The 20,724-nt window shown below is 61.6% G+C and overlaps 1 protein-coding gene across 4 annotated transcripts in view; it reads left to right on the forward strand.

The window, feature by feature from the left end:
- The window catches only part of CHID1 (chitinase domain containing 1), a 40,195-nt gene that overhangs the window by 15,548 nt on the left and 3,923 nt on the right, over nt 1-20,724 (forward strand). For 3 of the 4 annotated variants that reach the window (XM_017507791.2, XM_017507793.2, XM_017507796.2), the window contains exons 5-10: nt 1,030-1,074; nt 1,889-1,995; nt 2,676-2,737; nt 7,082-7,174; nt 15,276-15,377; nt 15,939-16,094. In XM_017507791.2, coding sequence (XP_017363280.2) covers nt 1,030-1,074; nt 1,889-1,995; nt 2,676-2,737; nt 7,082-7,174; nt 15,276-15,377; nt 15,939-16,094 — 565 coding nt within the window. The remainder of the gene's footprint in view (nt 1-1,029; nt 1,075-1,888; nt 1,996-2,675; nt 2,738-7,081; nt 7,175-15,275; nt 15,378-15,938; nt 16,095-20,724) is intronic. The other variant, XM_017507798.2, reaches the window with a different exon arrangement.

The following is a 20,724-nucleotide window of genomic DNA, read 5'->3' on the forward strand; positions in this document are numbered from 1 at the left end:
GTGTGAATGTGAGTGTGCAAGTGTGAGACCGATGATGTGGGAGAGGAGAGACTGAGTGCGTCAAGTGTGACTGTGGGTGCGGACATGTTTAAGTGTGTGTGATGACCGTGAGGCCCGTGCCCTCACCCCTGTGGCTGAGCCTGGAGGGCAGGCCCATTGTGTGGGTTGGGGCTGGGTAGGAAGGTGAGTGGGGCCGGGCAGGGCTGGTAGAGGGCCTGAGGCGGCCGCCGCTGTGCGACCCTCGACAAGGCCAGCTTGGTGCCTGGGAGCGGTCCACCCGGCTCTGTCCGTGGTGCAGGCGGCTGTGAGGTGGGTCTTCCCCACGCCTCCGGGCAGCACCCCGCATGTGCAGGACACGCTCTGCGATCGATGACTCAGGCGGTCTCTGGGCAGTGAAGGGCACAGGCTGTTGGCTTCTCCTCTGTCCCTCCTTTAGCGATTTTCACTCTGTGCCAGGGAGGAGGGTGGGGTTCAAGCAGAGGCTGTCTCCCGATGCCACATCCTGATGACTTCTGCTCAGGTTTACATGACCACGCCTTGTGTTCGGGCTCGGACAGAGAGACGTGGCAGGGGAGGTATTAGCCGGTTTTGTAGTTCAAGAGCAGGAGTGGTTTTCCCTGACACAGAGAACCGTGGGGAGATGATGGAGTGTCAGCCAGTGACAGGCCTGGCAGGTCTGGCCACCCCTCAGCTCAGAGAAACCCTGACCTTCCCCAGGCCCCGGGATGCAGCTGCCTGTCCCCCTGGCCAGCCACAGGCTCTGAGCTGTCCCAGCCCAGGGAGGGCAAGCTCAGAGCTGCTCTGCAGGTTCAGGAGGGGGCCTTGGCCAGGAGGCGGTGGGATGAGGAAGGGGGTGCATAGGGCCGCCCTGGGCCAGGGAGGGGTGGGTTCTCACACCCGCCTCCCCTCCCCGTGCCGTTCCTGGTTCCTGTTGCGTATTGTACGGCTGCCACGTTTTCCTCCTCAGGTGGGCTGGGTCTTCGGCTGGGCGCAGGTCCCTGTGCTGACTGTCCCCTCCACGTCCCACAGGGTGGATGCGAGCCATCAGGAAGAATGCTAAGGGCCTGCACATAGGTGAGTCTGGCAGGCCGGGAGTGGAGGCCGTGATGGCATGACCTCTGAGGGTGGACAGGTGGGCTCTGCGGTCTCCCCATGTTCCTGATCATCCAACTGTGCTGCTCTGGCACAGATCATTCCGGCTGCACAAGGTGAGGCTGGCCCTGGCCTGGCATTCATAGCCCGTGGTCTGGCTGGAGTCCTGGGCTCTGCCCACACAGGCTGTAGCCCGCCAAAGCCAGGCCACCTTGGCTAATGGTGTTGCCCTCACTCCCCCCTCCATTTCTTCCTTCCTTCACACGACGAGCCCTATTGGGGCAGCTGGGGTCAAGTCCTGGGCTTGGCCTGAGGGTGATGCTGACCCTGGTCCACTTGTGCCCCTGTAGCTCACGGCTGGGGAGGGAGGGGCACGTGTCCCCACATCCAGTGGCAGCCTCAGAAGCAGTGGATTAAGAGTGTGGGTTGCTCAGGGACAGGCCCTGGGAGATGCTGGGAGCAGGTGACGGGGCTGAGCTGGAGCAGCCGGAATCTGTCCCTGCTGCCCTCCTGTAAGGTGGAGCCACTCCCATGCTGAGCCCTGCAGGGAGCTGGTGTCTGGGCAGCAAGACCATCAGTGTCTGCCCGCTCCTTCGCCACCGTCCCTCCCTCTCCAGCCTGTGAGGTTTTGGGACATCCTCTCTGGACATGTGGCTGCTCCAGGTGGCCTCCCTGCCCATCACTGGGTCCTCTCGCTTCCCTCTGGAGGCCAAGGCTGCCTTTGAGGGCAACAAGCAACAGGTGCCCTCCAGCATTTCCCAGCCCCGGCCCTTGTTCGTGTCTGCTGCCCCCGCAGTGCCTCGGCTTCTGTTTGAGGACTGGACTTACGATGATTTCCGGAACGTCTTAGACAGTGAAGATGAGATAGAGGAGCTGGGCAAGACCATGGTCCAGGTGGCAAAGGTGAGGCCTGTGTGCTGCTCCAGCCTCTGAGCACGGCCCCAGCCCACCTGACCCCGACCCATCCCCCACCTGGCCCAGCCCCCAGCCCCACCTGGCCCAGTCCCCAGCCCCACCTGGCCCAGCCCCCAGCCCCACCTGGCCGTCTGGCTGGGACTCAGCGAGCCCTCCACTCAGCTTCCCTGGCTTCTTCTTTGGGTACCTTCTGGTGCAGCCTGCACCTTACAGGGAAGGCAGTGTCATACGGCTGCCGCTCACTTTCTTGACTACGGGTCCTCTGATGGTCCCAGGCATGGGAGGCTTGTCTCTTGGGCCAGGTGCTTCCCTTGGGCAAAGCCCAGCTGCCCACTGCCCTCCTGCAAGGGGACCCAGCCCTGCTGGCTGCCAGTGTGCTTGGGCTGTTAGAGTCAGAGAGCCCTCAGGCCCCCTGGGTGGGGTTGGGGCAGGAACATGGGGGGGCAGGATGCATGAGAGCACGGGTCCCTCCATTCCTGTTCCTCTGGGACCCCCCACACGTCCTCCTCCAGACAAGTGCTTCTGGGCATACAGCCCAGGCTTGGGTCTGGCCTTGTGAGTGAGCAGGCCATGTCCTGGCCATGTAGGCGGAGGGGGCGGGCTTCTTGTCTTTCCACCCCTCCCTCCTGGGCCTCCAGGCCCTCCTCACCTGTGATTGCTTCTTTCAGAACCAGCATTTTGATGGCTTCGTGGTGGAGGTCTGGAACCAGCTGCTAAGCCAGAAGCGCGTGTGAGTGGCACAGGAGGTGGTGGGCGGCCCTCGTCCTGGCCCTGGTGTTTGGCAGAGGCTGGAGGAAGGAGCGTAGGGAGTCCCTTTGGGAGGGCCCTTCTTCCACAGTCCCCGAACCTGGGGGCAGGATGGGGCTGCACGGAAGATGGACGCTGTTCAGGAAAGTGGAAGCAGCCTGGGCAGGCGTCTTTGCAGGGTGGCCCCCACTTTGGCAGAACAGGGAGGGTGGCTGCTTCAGGTGAGCAGGACCGAGGTAGGGCCATTCCTCAGGGCTATGGCCAGTGCAGTGGAGGCGTGGGAAACCGGCCGCAGCACTCCCTCAGGCCCCCTTTTGCCACATCAGAGCCTGGCCCGCCCGTGATACTCGTGGGTTCCCACTCCCCGTGGCCCATGTGACCAGGAACAGAGGGACTGATGGGAAGTGCCACGGCTCCCCACTCCTCGCCTGGACTGGCCACAGCTCTGAGGAATGGCCCTACCCCGGTCCTGCTCACCTGAAGCAGCCACCCTCCCTGTCCTGCCAAAGTGGCGGCTGCCCTGCAAAAGACACGGGGACGGTACTCCTGCCCAGGATGTCGGCAGGGGGCATCCTCGAACACGCTCGGGACAGGTGGCCTCCTCTCACTCCACTGGTTGCAGCGAGTGAGCCTGGCATGGCCCCTCTGCAGGTGCCTGGACAGCAGAGTCCTGCGGCAGCCGTCTGGCCTTCAGCCTTCTGTGCGAGCCACGGGTTCTGGGGTCGGCTCCCCGCCACCGCCACCGGAAGTAGCTCTGGCTGCACTTTAAGGGCCCAGCCCTGAGCCCCCAGCCAGGCTCCATGGTGTCCCTTGCAGCGGCCATGGCAGTGCCATCCCGTTGCTGCTTTGGGCAGAGGAGCTGCAGGGCCAGGCTCTGCCCACCTGGGGCAGCATCCCCACACAGCTCTGAAGCTTGAGAGAGGGCGGGGACATTGTTGAGGCAGAGCCTGTGAGGGGCAGGATTCCTGCCCAAGGGCCCGTGGGACCCTGCGCCTGGAGCCCATGCTGGCCCTGCCCTTGTGGGAGGCTCCATCCTCTGCACTCCACCGAGCCCTGAGGGCCTCACGGGCTGGGAGGCCGCAGGTTTCACCCAGAGCTGCTCCAGGCCCAGGCTCCGAAGAGCTCTGCAGTCCTGTTTGCTGGTGCTCAGACCCCTGCACCCTCAGCCAGCACTCCCCATTGGGCTGCCCGCTGGGTGTTTCTGAGAGGCTGCTATGTCCGCTTCCCTCCTGGGAGGCCTGGCAGCAGCAGGAGGACCAGGAGCTGTGTGGAGCGTGGCTGGGAGGGGCGCTGCAGTGGGGCTGAGGATGTCCCCAGGCTGTGGGGAGCCTGGTGTCTGTACAGCCTCTGAGGCTCCAGCTTTGCCAGAGGATCAGATGCCGGTGCTCTTGGCTGAGGGACAGTCCCAGGCCCGGTCTTAGGGGTTCCTTACTGAGCCATGGGCAGCGGGCCCTGCCTGGGCTGACCTTCTGGTACCATTTGAGGGGAGGGGTGTCTCAGAGCCGGAGACAGATTCTACCAGCCTCCAACCTTTTCAGTAATCCTGGGAGAACGGGTTTATTAATCAGAGATTTATTGTAACTCATTTCTGTTTAAGAGCATTAGGTAGGCAGCAAGACTGCACCATATTGTCTCCTGGGGCGCTGGATAGACCTGACTCAGACGCGTCCTCCCTGAAGGCCAGTCTGGGCCATGCCGTGAGCCCTCCTGTGGGAGGACACTCAGGCTCCCTGGGCCCCTCACAGAGTGGCTGAGGGCACCTTTTGGCCCTCAGATCTGGTGTGTCCTCAGGAGACGCCTTGTGTCTGGGGTGGAGGCTGGGGGCGCGGAGACAGCTTCATTGTATCTGGGGTGGAGGCTGGGGGTGCTGAGACAGCCTCGTTGTGTCTGGGCTCCTGACAGGTCATTAACGTCAGGGTGGGAGGGCAGGAGGCGGGGCGGAGGGGTGTTTGCCAAGCAGGAGAGGCTGCAGCAGGGAAGGTTGGGTGGGAGCAGCCTGGGGCTCGTTGCATCCAGGCTCCTGTAGGAAGGTGGGAGCTGCCGCCGGCAGGGGCAGGCGGTGTCCGGGCTCCTCAGAGCAACTTGGCAGATTCCTCTGGGCGTTCTGCTGCCTGGGAGCTGCCACGGCACAGTCCTATCCCGACCACCACTTGGACCTCAGCCCCCAGCGTGCCGGGCCCAAGGCTGGTCCCTTGCGCTGGGCCCTGGACACGGGCTTGGGGCAGGTTTTCCTGCGGGTTTGTCGGCAGTGCCCTTAGCAGGGATGCTGCTGCGTCTATTCCCTTCTCAGCTCTGGGTCGGCCCCTTACGGTTGTCCCCATGCCCAGAGGGCTATGATAAGGATACTCGGAGCCACTGGTGCCAGCAGCTGGCGGGATGAGGGGGGCAGTCGAGAGGAGCACTCTGAGTGATGCTGGCACCCCCGGCAGCTGCGGTCCACGCTGCTTCTGGGCCCATATTGTCTCCTGGGGCGCTGGATAGACCTGACTCAGACGTGTCCTCCCTGAAGGCCAGTCTGGGCCATGCCGTGAGCCCTCCTGTGGGAGGACACTCAGGCTCCCTGGGCCTCTCACAGAGTGGCTGAGGGCACCTTTTGGCCCTCAGATCTGGTGTGTCCCAGAGGAAAGCCATCCCGGCACCATCCTGGGATGCTGTGTGTATTGCAGACAGCACAGACGCCGTAGGCGGGAGCCAGGCAGGAGTGCCCCCAGGTAGGCTCAGCTTCCCCAGGCGTCTGGGCATGGCCTGCTCTGCTCACTTGGCTCTGGTGTTTCAGGGGCAGGGGCAGCATCCTCTTTGACCACCGCCTCTAAGTGATGTGCAGTGCGTGACAGCCTCCAGCACCCACAGAGTTGTGGGTGCTGCAGAGGCATGAGGCCCGGCTGCCCCAGGACTGCTCCCCACTGAGGACTGTGCCAGCATTGCAGCCAGCAGAGCTAACACCAGATCCTCTGGGCCAGAGTTGCCAGGAATTGATGGAGGCTTAGCTTGGAAAATGACAGTCCCATTTGGGCCATGCCAGGGAAACAGGAGCTGCCACCATGCAGCAGTTGCACGTGCCAGGCCTTGGTCCTGGCACCATCAGGATCACTGGGGCCTCAGGGTACTGGCTGAGGAACCAGCAGCCCGTCATGGCCTAACCCAGTTCTCACTGAGCCCGGCAGAGCCTTGTGCTGGAGCGGGGCAGGACCTGGAGCCAGCGGGGGCCGGCTTTTGCCCTGGCCTCGGTCCTGTCTCCTCACCAGATAGGGCTGCTCCCAGGGACCTGCAGTGTGACAGAGAGTCCCCCCCAGTGTGGACACGTCACCCTGAACCCAACTTTGCAGCAGTGTGTGCTCCAGAGCAGTTTCTGCAAAGAGGTCACCTGCAGGGCAGGCTCATGGGCACCAGCGTGTGCACACGGCAGGCTTGGGGTCCTGACGGCTGCTCCCAGGCCATGCTAGGAGGGGGGCTAGTGCCGTCCTTTGGGGAACACTGCCAGCCTGCTCTGAGATGCCCCTGCCTCCACCTCCAGGGGACAGAGGAGGTTTACCTGCTGCTCTGTCTGGCCCCCTGCCCAGTGCCCTCCCCTCTCCTTCCCTGAGCCACACCAGGTAGGCGTGGCCCTTGGAGTGTCCTGTGGCCACCCTGGGGTCAGTGTCCTGGGCCTGCTGGGGCATTTCCTCACCTGCTATGTTGTTTTGTTTTGTTTTGTTTTGTTTTGAGTTGGAGTCATGCTCTGTTAGCCAGGCTAAAGTGCAGTGGCACGATCTTGGCTCACTGTAACCTCCACCCCCTGGGTTCAAGCGATTCTCCTGCCTCAGCCTCCTGAGTAGCTGGTATTACAGGCACGCGGCTACTTTTTGTATTTTTAGTAGAGACAGGGTTCTCCATGTTGGTCAGGCTGCTCTTGAACTCCTGACCTCAGGTGATCCACCTGCCTCGGCCTCCCAAAGTGCTGGGATTACAGGTGTGAGCTATCAGGCCTGGCCTTTTTTTTTTTTTTTTTTAAACCTGCTATGTCTTTAGATGTCTGAAGTGTGATGTGGACACATGGGGCTGTCTCTGGTTGTTTGAGCCCCCCTTTCTGAGGGTCCCTGGGGTGCTGCACAAGCCCCCACTCTGGGGGGCCACAGAGTGTGAGGAAGTGCTCTGGGTGGACCCAATGGGGCATGAGCAGTGTTGTTGGGGCTGCATCCAGACACCGGCAGGAAGTTCCCACAGAGGGACTCCCCTGCCCTGCCACAGGGTGTCCATCTGAGGACGGGCCCCACCCCTCCCGGAGGCAGTGGGTGTCAGGACCCCGGGAGGTGCCAGCGCTGCTGACCCCGCCTCTCTGTTGTTGCAGGGGCCTCATCCACATGCTCACCCACCTGGCCGAGGCGCTGCACCAGGCCCGGCTGCTGGCCGTTCTGGTCATTCCGCCCGCCATCACCCCCGGGTAAGTGCCGCTCTCGAGGCGTGGGGTGGCTGTGGAGGGCTCTGGGGTCGGGGGCAGCCTGTGCAGGATGTCAGCCAGGGGCCCAGCACCTCCTGCTCACACCCAAACCCGTCTGCATACAGACCTCAGCTGCCGCACACACAGGGGTGACCTAGAGGGGACAGGCTCTTTGCAGCCGACCTCGTGCCTTCCTCAGTGGTTGGAGACTCCTTCCACCCTGGACATATCAAGACTGCTAACAAAGCCCTTGAGTGGAGATAAACTCCCAGATGGGCCCTGGAGCTCTGAGATGTTTGGTCATTGAGGCCAAGTGTACCCCCCTGCACCCAAGGGAGATTAGGCTGAGGCAGGGACAGCCACAGCTACCATGGCCCAGGAGCCACCCACTGGGGCGAGGTCCTGCCCAGCTCTGTGAGGTGGCTCTTCTGGAACCCAGAACAGGAGGCAGAGTGCCGGGCACTGCTGTGGGAGCCAGGAGGGTCTCCCCTGTGCCAGGCACAGAAGGCTCCAAGTCAACATGGGTGTCCCAGGGGCAGACCTGGGGGCCGAGTGGACAGAAGCAGGCTGAGTTGGGGGCCGGCTTGGCTGGGGGCACCTCAGGGGGCTCTGCCCAGGATCCACCAGCTGCTGAGGAGCAGCCCCTCAGGCAGACACTGGGCTTCCCGGCCTGCCTCTCCGGAAGGAAGCTCTCATCCCTCACCTCTGCCGCCTTCTCTCTCTCCAGAGGCAGAGGTGACTGTGGGCCACTCACCACGTGTGGTTGGGTGCGCCCCCAAACCTGAGGATGGCCAAAGGGACTCATGGAAGAGCCAGTATGTGCTCCCCGGTGCCTGCCACCCTGCAGATGCCTGTCCCAGCACAGGCCGGCCACACCCTCGGGTAGCACAGCACAGGCCGGCCACACCCTCGGGTAGCACAGCCCTGGCCGCCCGCTGGGCTGAAAGGCAGCTTGTTGGCCTCCTTCACAGCCTGGAGGCAGCTGAGGGCCCTTTGCATGGTCGACCACCTTTTCTCTCCAAGCTTTCCAGGGCTCTGTGCTGATGAGTGTGGGCTACTGATGAGTGTGGGCTGCAGCTGGGCCAGGCAGTGCCAGGGGCAGATGGCAGTGTGTCCTGCAGGCCAGGTTTCAGGCCATGCCGCCGGCCCCGCCATCGTGGGCAGCTTCGTCCCCTGAAGTGGGGCCGGCTGTGCTCAGACCCTTCTGGCTCCCAGCATCACGCAGCTCCTCATTCCTGGTGGGCTCTGACTGCCCCCTCGGTGGAAGACGCTGGAGAGTGGAAAGCCTCCGGGCTGCTTTGTACCTGGCCTGAGCCTTCACACGCACCCAGCATTGTGCACACGGGACTGCCTCTGCCTGCGACCAAGCCCTGGGGAGCCTCTCCCATCCACGGCCACTGCTCTGTGGCCTGACCCTCCATCTCCCTTACATGTCTGCTGGGCTGACCTGTGGGTGGTGCTGGGGGAGGGCCTGGCTCTGCCTCAGTGCTTCTGCTCCCACAGCCTAGCAGCGTACCCTCCCCAGCAAGAACAGGCCCAGGTTTAGGGCTGGGGTCTCACCTGTGTTCCGGGATCGGGGCCTGCGTCCACCCTACTCTACATCTTTTTTTTCTTTTCTTTATTTTTAAGATGGAGTCTCACTCTGTTGCCCAGGCTGGAGTGCAGTGGGGCAATTTCATCTCACTGCAACCTCCAATTCCCAGGCTCAAGTGATCCTCCCACCTCAGCCTCCTGAGTAGCTGGGACCACAGGTGTGTCCCACCATACCCAGCTAAGTTTTGTATGTTTTTGTAGAAATGAGGTTTTGCCATGTTGGCCAGGCTGGTCTTGAGCTCCTGGTCTCAAGTGATCCTCCCGCCTCATCCTCCCAAGCCACCGTGCCCAGCCTTTTCTGATGTGACTCTTATGTCTGACGCTTAGGTTCGATCTGTGTTCCCAGGGTTTGAAGGGGGCAGGAAGGGAGTGGTTGGGAGGACCTTGTAGGCCTGGAGCTGGGAGAAATTCCTCAGGGTGGCAGCTACTTGTCCAGAGCCTTTGGGCCTGGCCACCTCTGTGAGGCTCCCAGGTTGCTCTCTGTGCTTAGGGGAGCTACAAGAGCAGCTGTTGGTGGGGACCAGCTCAGGAGCCCAGGGTAGTTTCTGAGGCCGGGGCAGAGAGCCGGGGGGCCTGCCTTCTGCTGGTGGCTGCCTCTGCCTGAGCTTGTGGCTCTAGGCAGGAAGTGGGCAGTCAGAGCTGGGCCAGGCCCCTGCCCCTCACCCCACAGTAACCAAAGCTTGCAGCCCCCTCTGCAGGGCACTGGTGGGTGTGGCGGCTGTAGGGTGGGATGCAGGGCTGGGGCTGGGGGCCGCTTTGACCACGCTGGGGGTGGGGCCAAGGCCTGCGGTGGGGATCCCCAGCGAAGTGGGACCCAGCTGGGTGGAGAGCTGGCTTCCCTGCAGAGGTCAGGAGGACTGTTTTATCATCTGTGTTTATCCTGCCCCTACCCCACCCTGAGGGAAGAGCTGCGTGCTGCAAAGGAGCCTCATAAATGCCTCTCCCCGATACTTTTTCAGCAGAACGTAATCATGCTTGTCATTCACCTCACAAGAGCCTTACTGCCAACAGGCAGCCCCTCCCTTTCCAGGGCCGATGTCCAGGGAGCAATGGTTCTGGGAGGGATGTCTGCGAGCAGCAGGGAGGGGCGGCCCCATTGCCAAAGGCAAATTCATCACGTCCTTTGTCAGCAGACAGAGGCAGCCCTAACTCAGCTGTCACAGACCCCAGGGGGTCTGGTCCTGGAACTGGGTGCTGTGCTGACCTCCAGCTCTGCTCCCAAGGTCACAGTCTGAGCAACGGAGGAGACCCAGAGGCAGAGCCGTAGCATAAACCCCACAGGCCAGTGGGACCAGCAGGCCATCCCCAGGTGTCCGTGTGGTGGTGTGTCCTTGCGTGGGGAGCGGAACCCCTGGGTCTGCCTCCAGTTGGCCTCATGTTTTCGGGGCACCCTTAGCTACTGGGACCCCCTTGGGTCCAGGGAGCTGATCTCAGCAACCCAGGAAGGGCTGGTTTCCTTCCTGGCCCTGCTGGTGCCTTTGGTGGCTTTGTAAGCAGTAGTCCACTCTGAGGTGGGTGGGGCCGCATCTCTGGCCATCTCCTCCAGCCCCTGTGATTTACTGTGTGTGGTGCCCGACTCAGCAGTCAGAGAAAGGCCATCACTGGACCCCCAGCACATTTGCTCCAGAGGCCCCAGCTCCTGTCCCTCTGCCCCTTGCTTGCGGCCTTGGGCTGGGGCTGGCCGTGTGCTGGTGTTGTGTGTGGAGGCCTCTCGGGGGGACTGTGGCACCCTGTGCAGTGTGGATAGACCGAAGTCCAGGCTGAAGTCAGGCCCCAAAGGGCCAAAGGGTGCTGGCCAGCCAGTCGGGGAGAGGGCTAGTCCTGCAGGCTGATGGACAGTAGAGCAGCCATCATGACGGGGTGAGGGGGGAGCCCCCAGGGCTGGGCAGGCCGGCACAGAAGACAGGCGACTCAAGGCTATGGGGAGCAGGTTCGGAAATCCCCGACAGGTGGGCAGAGAGGGAGGGGAGCTGTTAAGACCCCTTGGGACAGTCTGTGGGGGGAGGAGCAGGTGTGGGCACTGGCTGCTGGGGGCAGACGCCCTGAGCGTGAGAAGTTGCATGGACAATGATACCAGCATCTGTTAGGGTTGGGACTGGTGTTTCCTCGGGGCTGCTGTGAGGCCTGGCAGGGATGCCACCATTTCTGTTAGGAATGGGGAATGGTATTCCCTTGGGGCTGCTGTGGGGCCTGGCTCTGCAGGTGGCAGCTGCGGGGCCAGACGGAATGGCCGGCAGGGACTGCTGACCACAGGCTGAGGCCATGTTGACGTGGAGCCAACGCCCCTTTTGCGTCGACTGCACCTGTGCAGATGCTACCCGGAGGTGCAGGTGGTCAGCCGAGGGAAGAGGGCATCTGCCACATGGGGCCAGTATCAGGACCAAGGTTGGTGGCTGGTAGAACGTGGGAGTCGTGCTGTGCTGGGGGGACAGTGGGTACGTGGCAGGGGCTGTGGCCCACTCGCCTCACTGTTGCCTCTCGGCGTCTGGGAGGACAGTGTTCTGGAGGCTGCAGCCACCCCTGTTCTGGCAGCCATGGGGTCCACGTGGCTGGAGAGACCTGGTCAGGCCCCAGCCTGGAATTGCTTGTTCCCTCTTTCCGGAAAGAGGGAAAGGAGGGGTGACTTGGGGAGGAGAGTGTGAAGCAGCCAGCTGGACAGTACCGGGGTGCTGGGGTGCACAGCAGCCTATCTCAGCACGAAGCTGGTGCAGGGGCAGCCCTGGTGCCCAGCCATCTGGAGGGGCACTGGTGTTGGTATGGGCCCGGGTCCGGTCAAGGCTGAGTGGGCACTCACCTTGCCTGCCACTGCCTGCATGGGGCCCGCCCAGGACATGGGAGGCGGGAGGCAGGAGGCAGGCAGCTGGCTGCAATGAGCATGTTTTCCTCCCTTCCTTCCTCCCTGGGCCTTCGTTCCTCAGAAATGATTTCAGAACATGGTATTTTCAGTGTGAGCACTAATTCCTGTTCGTCAGAAGTCACATTGCGTCTAATCCGTGGCAAGCTGTTACTTCGTCGCTCAGCCGTGGCAATCCCCTCTTGTCTGGGTGCCACGGGGCACAGAGACAAATGGCTCCGCTGTGGGCTGTCGCGGGTGTGGGTGAGGGACACAGGCTGGGGAGGGGCGGTCCTGGCAGCGGCCCCTGCGCAGCCTGTCTTCCTCACAGGTAGGAGGAGGTCCACGTTCCCAGGTGGTCCCCAGGGTCGGCACCAGGTGAGGGGTGGCTGGACCGTGGGCCCAGGCCTGGTGTCCTCCCCTCTCTCACACTGAGGGCTACCGTGAGCTGCTCCTGCCTCGTCCTTGCTGTTGTGTTACCGCCTTTATAGCCTGAGGACCGTTCCCAGCCTGTGGCCGTGGTTGGTCTCAGCTGTAGCAGAGTTGTGGGGTCCGTGGGCAGCTGTGTGAGCCCTGAAGGGAAATGTGTATCGTGCCACATGCATGTCACATGTCAGGTGCACTGAGGGGGTCAGTGTGGAGCCACGTCCTGGCAGGACTGTCCTTTCCTGCTTGGGGATGTCATGGAGATGCATTTCTGGTGGAGGCCTGGGGGGCATTTGTGGGTGGTTTCTGTGTCACTTTCAGTAGCTGGTGGGAGTCAGGTCCTAGGCACATGGTCTCATCTGCCAAGGCCTTGTGGGGGAAGCCAGCTCTACCAGGAATGCCCATGAGGTGGTGGAGGGCAGGGAGGTGGTGGGGGCGTGGCAGCTCCATGGATGTGGGGGAGGCTCGAGGGTCCAGCTCATGGCAGGAGGCCGCATGTCTGATAGCATGTGAAGTGGGACAGGATGCTTGGGAGGGCATTGTGGGCACAGGGGTGGGGGTGGTCGGTCTGTGGGACAGGCCCCTGCAGAGCGGAAACTGCGCTGAGAGGGCTGCCATGAGATTGGCAGAGGAGGAGCCGAAGGCCAGGGAGTCACGCCGGCCATTCTAGGCCAGGTGTGGTGGCGTGTGCCTGTAGTCCCAGCTACTTGGGAGGCTGAGGCGGGAGGATCACAAGCTCCGGAGGTTTTGAGGCTGTAGTGAGCCAAGGTCATGCCACTGCTCCAGCCTGGGCAACAGAGCAAGACCCTGTCTCAAACGCAGAAGAGAGGAAAAGAGAGAAAGCAACAAGGACCCCAGAGAAAGGCAGGCAGGAGAGCTGGATTCTGAGCCACGAGAGGCCGCAGTAGACACGTGCACGTAGCTGGGCAGGCCAGGAGATGCTCAGTCTCGTTATTCATGAGGGAAGCGCAAATGAAAACCACGGGGAGATCGCAGCCCAGGAGCGGCCAGGCTGGGATGGAACCCACGCAGCACAGCCTGGCATCAGTCCACAGGCCACTGTGGGGCTGTGAGCCAGGGTTTCTGTGTGGGAGGGGCTGGGGGCCGCCTGGGACCGACAAGAGAGCTCGCCCTCCAGCGAGGCCTCCTTTTTCTGCGTCCTCACGTGGCAGAGAGCTGTGGTATCTTCTCGTAAGGACTCTGACTCCACCGTGGGTCCCATCATCACTGCCTTGTCTAACCCTAATCACCTCTGCAAGACCCCGTCTCCAGAAACCATCCGGTCGGTGGTTAGGTTTGTGGGGACACGGCACCCTGTCCACAGCAGGGCTGACTGATCGTCTTGGCTGTCGTGCAGTGCAGTGGCACCATCACGGCTCACTGCAGCTTCCACCTCCTGAGCTCAAGCCGTCCTCCCACCTCAGCCCCCCAGGTAGCTGGGACTACAGGCACACACCACCATACCTGGCTAATTTTTAAATTTTTTTTGTGGAGACAGAGTCTTACTGTGTTGCCCAGGCTGGTCTCCAACTCCTGGACTCGAGATCCACCCTCCTCAGCCTCCCAAAATGGCTGGGATTACAGGTGTGAGCCATCACACCCAGCCATTTTTCCTTTTTTGAATCAATTAAAAAGGCAAGAAGATTGCTTGAGCCCAGAAGTCCAAGGTTGCAGTGAGACAGGATTGTGCCGCTGCACTCCAGCCTGGGTGACACAGAGACCCCCATCTCAAAATAAGAGAGAAGAAATGACCTTGGGTGTGGGTGAGAGGACCTGGGTGGAGGCCTTGGCCCAGCGGGAGGCTGCAGGGTGGGGAGGGTCCTGTGGACACCTGGATTTGGGGCTGCGGTCTTAGGGGCTCCTGGCTATAGGGAGGGGCCCAGGCACTGAGGGAGGCCACCGGGAGGTGACAGGCATAGCACTGGGGGTGTTTGTCGGGGTTCCAGGGAGGCTGACCATGCCTGAGCAGTGAGGCTGGGCAGGCAGGGCTCCAGGAAGAGAGATCGGGGCTGAGGGGACCATGGATGATGCCCCACGTCCCTGCAGACTCTGGGGCCTGGGTCTCATGGTGCCCAGCAGAGGAGGGAGGCCCGGACCTTGGACCTGGCAGACTCAAGGCAAGGGCTGGGATAAAGCTGCACATCTGGAGAGGGGCTCCTCAGACCTGCCAGGTGGGTCCAGGGATCTGCAGGGGCATCTTTGGCCCTCACGCCCTTGAGAGAGGCTCCAGCACTGCCCCCCAGCACGCCCTTGAGAGAGGCTCCAGCACTGCCCCCCAGCACGGAGGTCCCTGGCGTGGTCCGTATTTGGGAGCCCAGTAACCTTCAGAAGGGGTCAGAGCCTCACTGCCTCACAGGGACCCACCTCGCTTCTGTGAGTGCCACTCCGTCCGCACCCCGCCCTGTGTCCTGCTGCCGTGAAGGCCCTCAGCCCTCAGCGTTGACCTTTGTGTGCCCCTCCCGTCTCCCCTCTGCTTACAGACCTGGTGTGGAGCGGCCATCGGCGAGCACTCAGCTGTCCCTGGGGCAGGTGGGAGGGCTGCCCCCAGGAGACACTGGTCCCCAGTGGATCTAGGTCAGGAAGGCGGGTCCCCAGGGGAAGGGCTGCCATCCCGAGATGGCCCAGGGCTGCTTCCTCCTCAGTGCCCATGCCACAGGTGCCCGCAGCCAACCACCTGCCCTGGTGCCCACTCCGCTGTACTGGGGAATGTACTACACAGCCCTGCTCCGTCCTGGGAGCCAAGTATTTGTCCTTCCCTTCTCCCTGCTGAGGTCCAGAGAGGGCTTTGGACAGCCTGGCGGGGTCAGGCCGATGCTGAGTGGCCTTGAGGGCTGGCGTCCCAGGAGCTGGCCCTGCTTTCAGGGAGGCTTTGGTGCAGACCCTGGGTGGGGACGCTCCTGGGAGCCCGGATCTGTCAGCTGCATCTCAGCGGCCCCAGCTCTCCGCAGTGGCCCACCCTCTTAGCTGCACTCCACTGACCTTGCCCCTCCATGGGCAGCCCTGGCCCGGTCTGCCCGCTGTGAGCCCTGTTTTCAGCTGTAACTTGGTCTCAGGGAGGCCTCTGGGCCCAAGTGATCACATCCTCCTGTCTTCCCCAGGCCCCAGCCTCTGTAGCCCTGACCCAGTTGCAGGCTGCCTCCACCCCACGGAAACAGTGACCCAAGGCCCACACAGCCAGCTAGCTGTCACCCCAGCTGGGCAGGGGCTTCAGACGGCGCAGAGTAGCCTGAGGGGGCTGTACCTGTCTTGCAGGACCGACCAGCTGGGCATGTTCACGCACAAGGAGTTTGAGCAACTGGCCCCCGTGCTAGATGGTTTCAGCCTCATGACCTACGACTACTCCACAGCACACCAGTGAGTGGGCTTGGGGGCTCCTGGGCACAGCAGGCTCCACCGCAGAGCAGTGAGTGTGGACCTGGAGGGCTCCTGGGCACAGCAGGCTCCACCGCAGAGCAGTGAGTGTGGACCTGGAGGGCTCCTGGGTGCAGCAGACACAGCTACAGTCTGTGGCTCTGCATAAGGCCACCTGCTGAGCCTGGATGCCCACCTGGGGAAAGCCGGTGGCACCGTGCCCGCTCCATGCCCTGTGGGAGTTACATGGGTGGGGCCCTGCCTGGGGTGGAGCTGGGTCATGGTGGGGGGCACAGGCACAGACCCCCTTCCCAGCCATGTCATGTGGACTCCTGCCTGTGGCTCTGGGGCGGGGAGCCGCACATGAGTGCCTGGCCCTGGATGTGGGTGCCTCATGGGGCCTGCTTTGCTGACAGCCCGTTAACATGGATCGTTTCTGTTCTTCCCGACTTCGGAGAGGCAGCTGCAGCCTGGGGAGAAGGCATCCCTCGTGGAAGGCCCCAGCGATGGCTCAGGAGCATGACCCTCCCTGTTGCTGAAACTCACTCACCCCTTGCCCTGCAGGCCTGGCCCCAACGCACCGCTGTCCTGGGTTCGAGCCTGCGTCCAAGTCCTGGACCCCAAGTCCAAGTGGCGAAGCAAAATCCTCCTGGGACTCAACTTCTACGGTATGGACTACGCAACCTCCAAGGATTCCCGGGAGCCCATTGTTGGGGCCAGGTGAGCCAAGGGCTCTTCCTGCCGTGCTGAAAGTGTCCCCCGGTGTGGGTGGGTGTTGGAGGATAGGGAGGGTCCCAGTCCTCTGGAGCTCGTGTACCAAAGCGTCGGAGATTGGGCTGGGCCAGGAGCCAGTCATGCTTGGTGCCCACCCCACCTGGTCGCCACCCACAGCACCGCCACGTTAGCTGTCCCCACATCTGCGTGAGGCTGCGTCCTCCCTGCCAGCCTTGCCCCGCAGCACCCTGGCTGGGGCGGGGCCTCCTTCATTGAATGCAGGACTGACTGCCTGCCTTGTGTGTTCTTCGTGCGCTCTGCCCGTGGGGTTTCTTGACGGCATTGATTTACCTCGTTTCTGGAGGACGTTCCTCCCGGCTGCGGGGTTCCGGCATCAGCTTCTCGTCGGCACTTGAAGGTTGTTGCCACCCGCCCCCCTCCCTGCTTTTAGGACCATCTCGTGTTTATCGCTGGGTTTGAACAATTTGATTGACTCGTTTTCATTTTCCTTTTGCTTAGCGTTCATGGAGCCTCTGGAATCTGTGCGTTTATACTCAGCAAATCTGGAAAATTTGGGGCAGATTCTTGAAATACTTTTTCTGTTTCTTCCCATCTCCCCTTTCCTTTGGAGACTGCAAACACTGGATCCACTGAATGTGTCCCGCAGCTCACTAATACACCTTCTACTCTTTGGGATCCTTTTTTCTCTGTTTTCTTTTGTTTTTTTGAGACAGGGTCTCGTGCTCTCACCCAGGATGCAGTGCAAAGGCGTGATCACAGCTCACTGAAGCCTCAGCCTCCCAGTAGCTGGGACCACAGGCGCGCACCACCACGCCCCACTGATTTCCGTATTTTTTTTGTAGAGACCAGGTTTTGCCGTGTTGTCCAGGCTGGTCTCAAATTTCTAGGCTCAAGTGATTCTCCTGCCTCAGCCTCCCAAAGTGCTGGGGTGACAGGTGTGAGCCCCAAGCCTGGCCTGGTCATTTTTCTTGCTGCTCCCAACCTGCTGTCAATCCCGTCCAGCACCTTTGTCACCTCACGTGTTGTAATTCAACTTTCTTATTTTTAGTATATTTTTATTTTTTTGAGACAAAGTCTCACTCTGTTGCCCAGGCTGGAGTGCAGTGGCACAATCTCCGCTCACTGCGACCTCCACCTCCCGAGTCCAAGCGATTTTCCTGCCTCAGCCTCCCTAGTGGCTGGGACCACCACACCCAGCTAATTTTTTTGCATTTTTAGTAGAGGCAGGGTTTCACGGGGTTAGCCAGGATGGTCTTGATCTCCTGACCTTGTGATCTGCCTGCCTTGGCCTCCCAAAGTGCTGGGATTACAGGCGTGAGCCACCGAGCCTGGCCAGCATGTAATTCTCATGTCTGGAGGCTTATCTGGGGTCACCTTACGTGTTCGTGTCTCCACTGAACTTTTGCACACTGGGATTCAGGCGTCTGCGGATGCCGACGTCAGGGTGGGTTTCCGTGGGCTGCTTCTCCTCCTCGGTCAGGGTCCCATCGTGCTGCCTTTCTGTGGGCCGGGTACCCTTGGGCTGATGCCTCAGACGTTGCAGATTTTACTGTGTTGGGTGCTGGGTGTTTTGGCATTTTTATAAATCATACTAATCTTTGCTCTAGGTGCAGTTGGGTCTCTTAGAAACAGTTTTAGTGGCTCATTTTTCTGGAGAACCTGGTCCTTTTTGTGGAGGCCTCAGTTGTCATCTTTGTGAGTCTGTGCAGCTCCCCCAAAGGCCTGCCCTCCGTGAGGGGTGTGTGCGTGGTCAGCCCAGGCAGGTGAGCAGAGGCCAGCCCATCTGCCCTGCTTCCTCCGGGTTGGCCATGGAGGGGGCCGTGGAGAATCTAGTAACTGCTAGATTCTTGGGTTCTGAGGGTGGCGGCGGTCGGTAGGGAAGTGTGTCTGGCCAGCGTTCCCTGCCTGGCCTCCAAGGCCGCCCTCCCTGAGCCCCTCCACGGCGGATGTCAGGTGGGCCAGGTTGCAAGACCGGGGTCGTGTATGGTGGTCCTGTAGGGAGGCTTTCCCCCAACACGCCGCTCTCTGTTCACACCGCTGGTTCTGGGGTCCAGCACGGGCCTGGCTCCTGCTGTTCCCTGGCTCCTGGCCCTGGGTTTGCTCTGGGTCACTGAGCAGGGCCTGACGCTGCTGTGGGGACGGACACGAGGGGGTGCTGGTTGAGGAGGGCCTGGGTCCAGCCTGGGCAGCAGGAGCCTGGCATCTTCTCTCCCACATCTCACCCATGGGTCAGGGAGAGGTCAGCCACTCCTGAGACACTCGGGGCTGTGCACAGGCAAGGGCGATGTCCCAGGGCCCCGGCTCATTTGGGTCCCCTGCTGCTGCTGAGATGGGACACGGGTCAGTTACTGACGTCAGCTCACATGTCCCTGCCTTGCCAGGTGAGGGGGCCCGGCCGCCCTGTCTGCCCCCATCGTCTGTTTCCATCAGGGCTGCTCTGTGCTCCTATGTGTCCTGCACCATCCCCCACCACAGCCCTCCTTTGACACTGGGACTCCCAGGAAGGTTCTGGAAGCACGGCACATCTCCCCGCCTTCCCCCATCCCTGACAAGGCCTGTTTCTGGGGCCTTTTGTGTGGAGCCATATAGAGCTTGGGCTCCCAGCCAGGGTCCCGTGCAAAGCAGGAGGCCTCCCCGTGTACCCAGCCCTGACCCAGCCAGGGTCCCCCGTGCAAAGCAGGAGGCCTCCCCATGTACCCAGCCCTGACTCCGCTCCAGCTGTGGGCTCTGCTTACCCAGGCCTTCGGGAAAGCCTTATTTCTGGTTGGCTTTGAAAGGGACACAGTGTTGGCCTTGAGTCTCACCCGTGCTGGTCTTCAAGGGCAGCTGTAACAAAGCCACCGACGGGGCCGCCTACAGAACTGCTGCTTCTCAGTCCCGGGGTGCCCTGGCCCTGGGCAGCACCGGCAAGCCCCTCCTCCCACTGGCCAGAAGCAGCTAGCGTCAGAGCCCTGGGGGAGCTCCTGGGGGGCCTGAGGAGGCGGTTCTCTGGACACACACTCCCAAGGCTGGGCTGGGCCTCGTGCTCTTTTCCCTGCAGAGAGCTGTGCCCACCAGGCTGTGTCTTCTGCCTGCTGCGTCCGGGACACACAGTCACTTCCTCAGGGCAGCTCAGGGCGGCTCACAGTATTCCGTGATTGTGGAGTGGCTGCACCTTTGGAGCCAGTACAGCCCCGTCGCTGGTTGGTCAAGTCTAAGGGATGCTGTGTGTAGTGACTCACGCCTGTAATCCTAACAGTTTGGGAGGCCGAGATGGGAGGATCAGTTGAGGCCAGGAGTTTGAAAACAGCTTGGGCCACATAGCAAGACCCCCGTCTCTAAAAAATGTTAAAAGTTAGTGTGGTGTTGCATATCTGCAGTCCGGCTATGCAGGAGGCTGAGGTGGGAGGATTGCTGGAGCCTGGGAGGTCTAGGCTACAGCGAGCTCTGGTCACAGCGTCACACTCCAGCCTGGGTGACAGAACAGGACCCCATCTCTTTGTTTTTGAGATGGTGTTTCGCTCGTCGCCCAGGCTGGAGTGCAGTGGCTTGATCTCGGCTCACTTCAGCCTCTCACAGGTTCAGGCGATTCTCCTGCCTCAGCCACCCAAGTAGCTGGCACTACAGGTGTATGCCACCATGCCCAACTAGTTTTTTGTGTTTCAAGTCACTGAGCCCAGTGACCCTATCTCAAAAAAAAATTGAGTCTGGGAGAGGCAGCCACCTAACTTGGGCTGTGGGTGTGGGCCAGGAAGGGCTTGGAGGCTCCGTCACCACATCTGTAACTGCATCCCCCGGTGAGGCGGCCCCAGCTGTGGTACAGGTGCACAGCTCCCGCCCCGTCCCAACCCGTGTCTCCCGGTGCCCGCTGGCCCAGAGTTCTTGGACCTTTTCCTGCTGAGATCCTGGCGCCACCTCCCCAGGCTCCTTCCTTGCTCAGCCCAGGCTGGCTCTGCACATGCAGTCAAGGTGTCCCAGAACGTCTGGTCAGATGCTCCTGTCCATCCTGCATCTCAGGAGGCTGCCTGGGCAGACCCAAGGAGAGAGGCCCCCAGTGGCCTCTGACGCCAGCCTCCTCGAAGTCTCCCATGAGCTGGCTTCTTCTCAGGGGCCAAGAGAGGGACACCCTTCTTGGTGGATGACCAGGGCTCCTGCCAGCCACTGGGCCAAGGCTGCTTAGGGCAGTGGAGGTCCATGGCCCACTGCCCTCCTGAGAGTCCCGAACCTGGGCTCTTGGGCTGGTGTGACAGCAGCAGTGTGTCTGTGGGGCGGTCCTCCGTGGTCCCTCTGCTTAGCAGGGTGGAGGGATTGCTCAGACTTGGCTGCCCTGCGGGGTTGGCACCCCTGCTCCAGCCAGGGCCACAGAGCGGAGGTGAGGTATTGGGAGTGCCTCCTCTGACCGCTGCTGCTTCCTCCATCTCTCCCTCTCTCCGTCGGGCAGCTTTATTTTTTGAGATGGAGCCTCACTCCGTCACCCAGGCTGGAGTACAATGGCACAATCTCGGCTCACTTCAACCTTGGCCTCCTGGGTTCAAATGACTCTCCAGCCTCAGCCTCCCGAGTAGCTGGGATTACAGCCACCTGCTACCATGTTCAGCTAATTTTTGTATTTTTAGTACAGTTGGGGTTTCACCAC

This window comes from Cebus imitator, unplaced genomic scaffold (assembly GCF_001604975.1).
Source record: "Cebus imitator isolate Cc_AM_T3 unplaced genomic scaffold, Cebus_imitator-1.0 Scaffold384, whole genome shotgun sequence".
In the NCBI taxonomy this organism is placed as follows: domain Eukaryota; kingdom Metazoa; phylum Chordata; class Mammalia; order Primates; family Cebidae; genus Cebus; species Cebus imitator.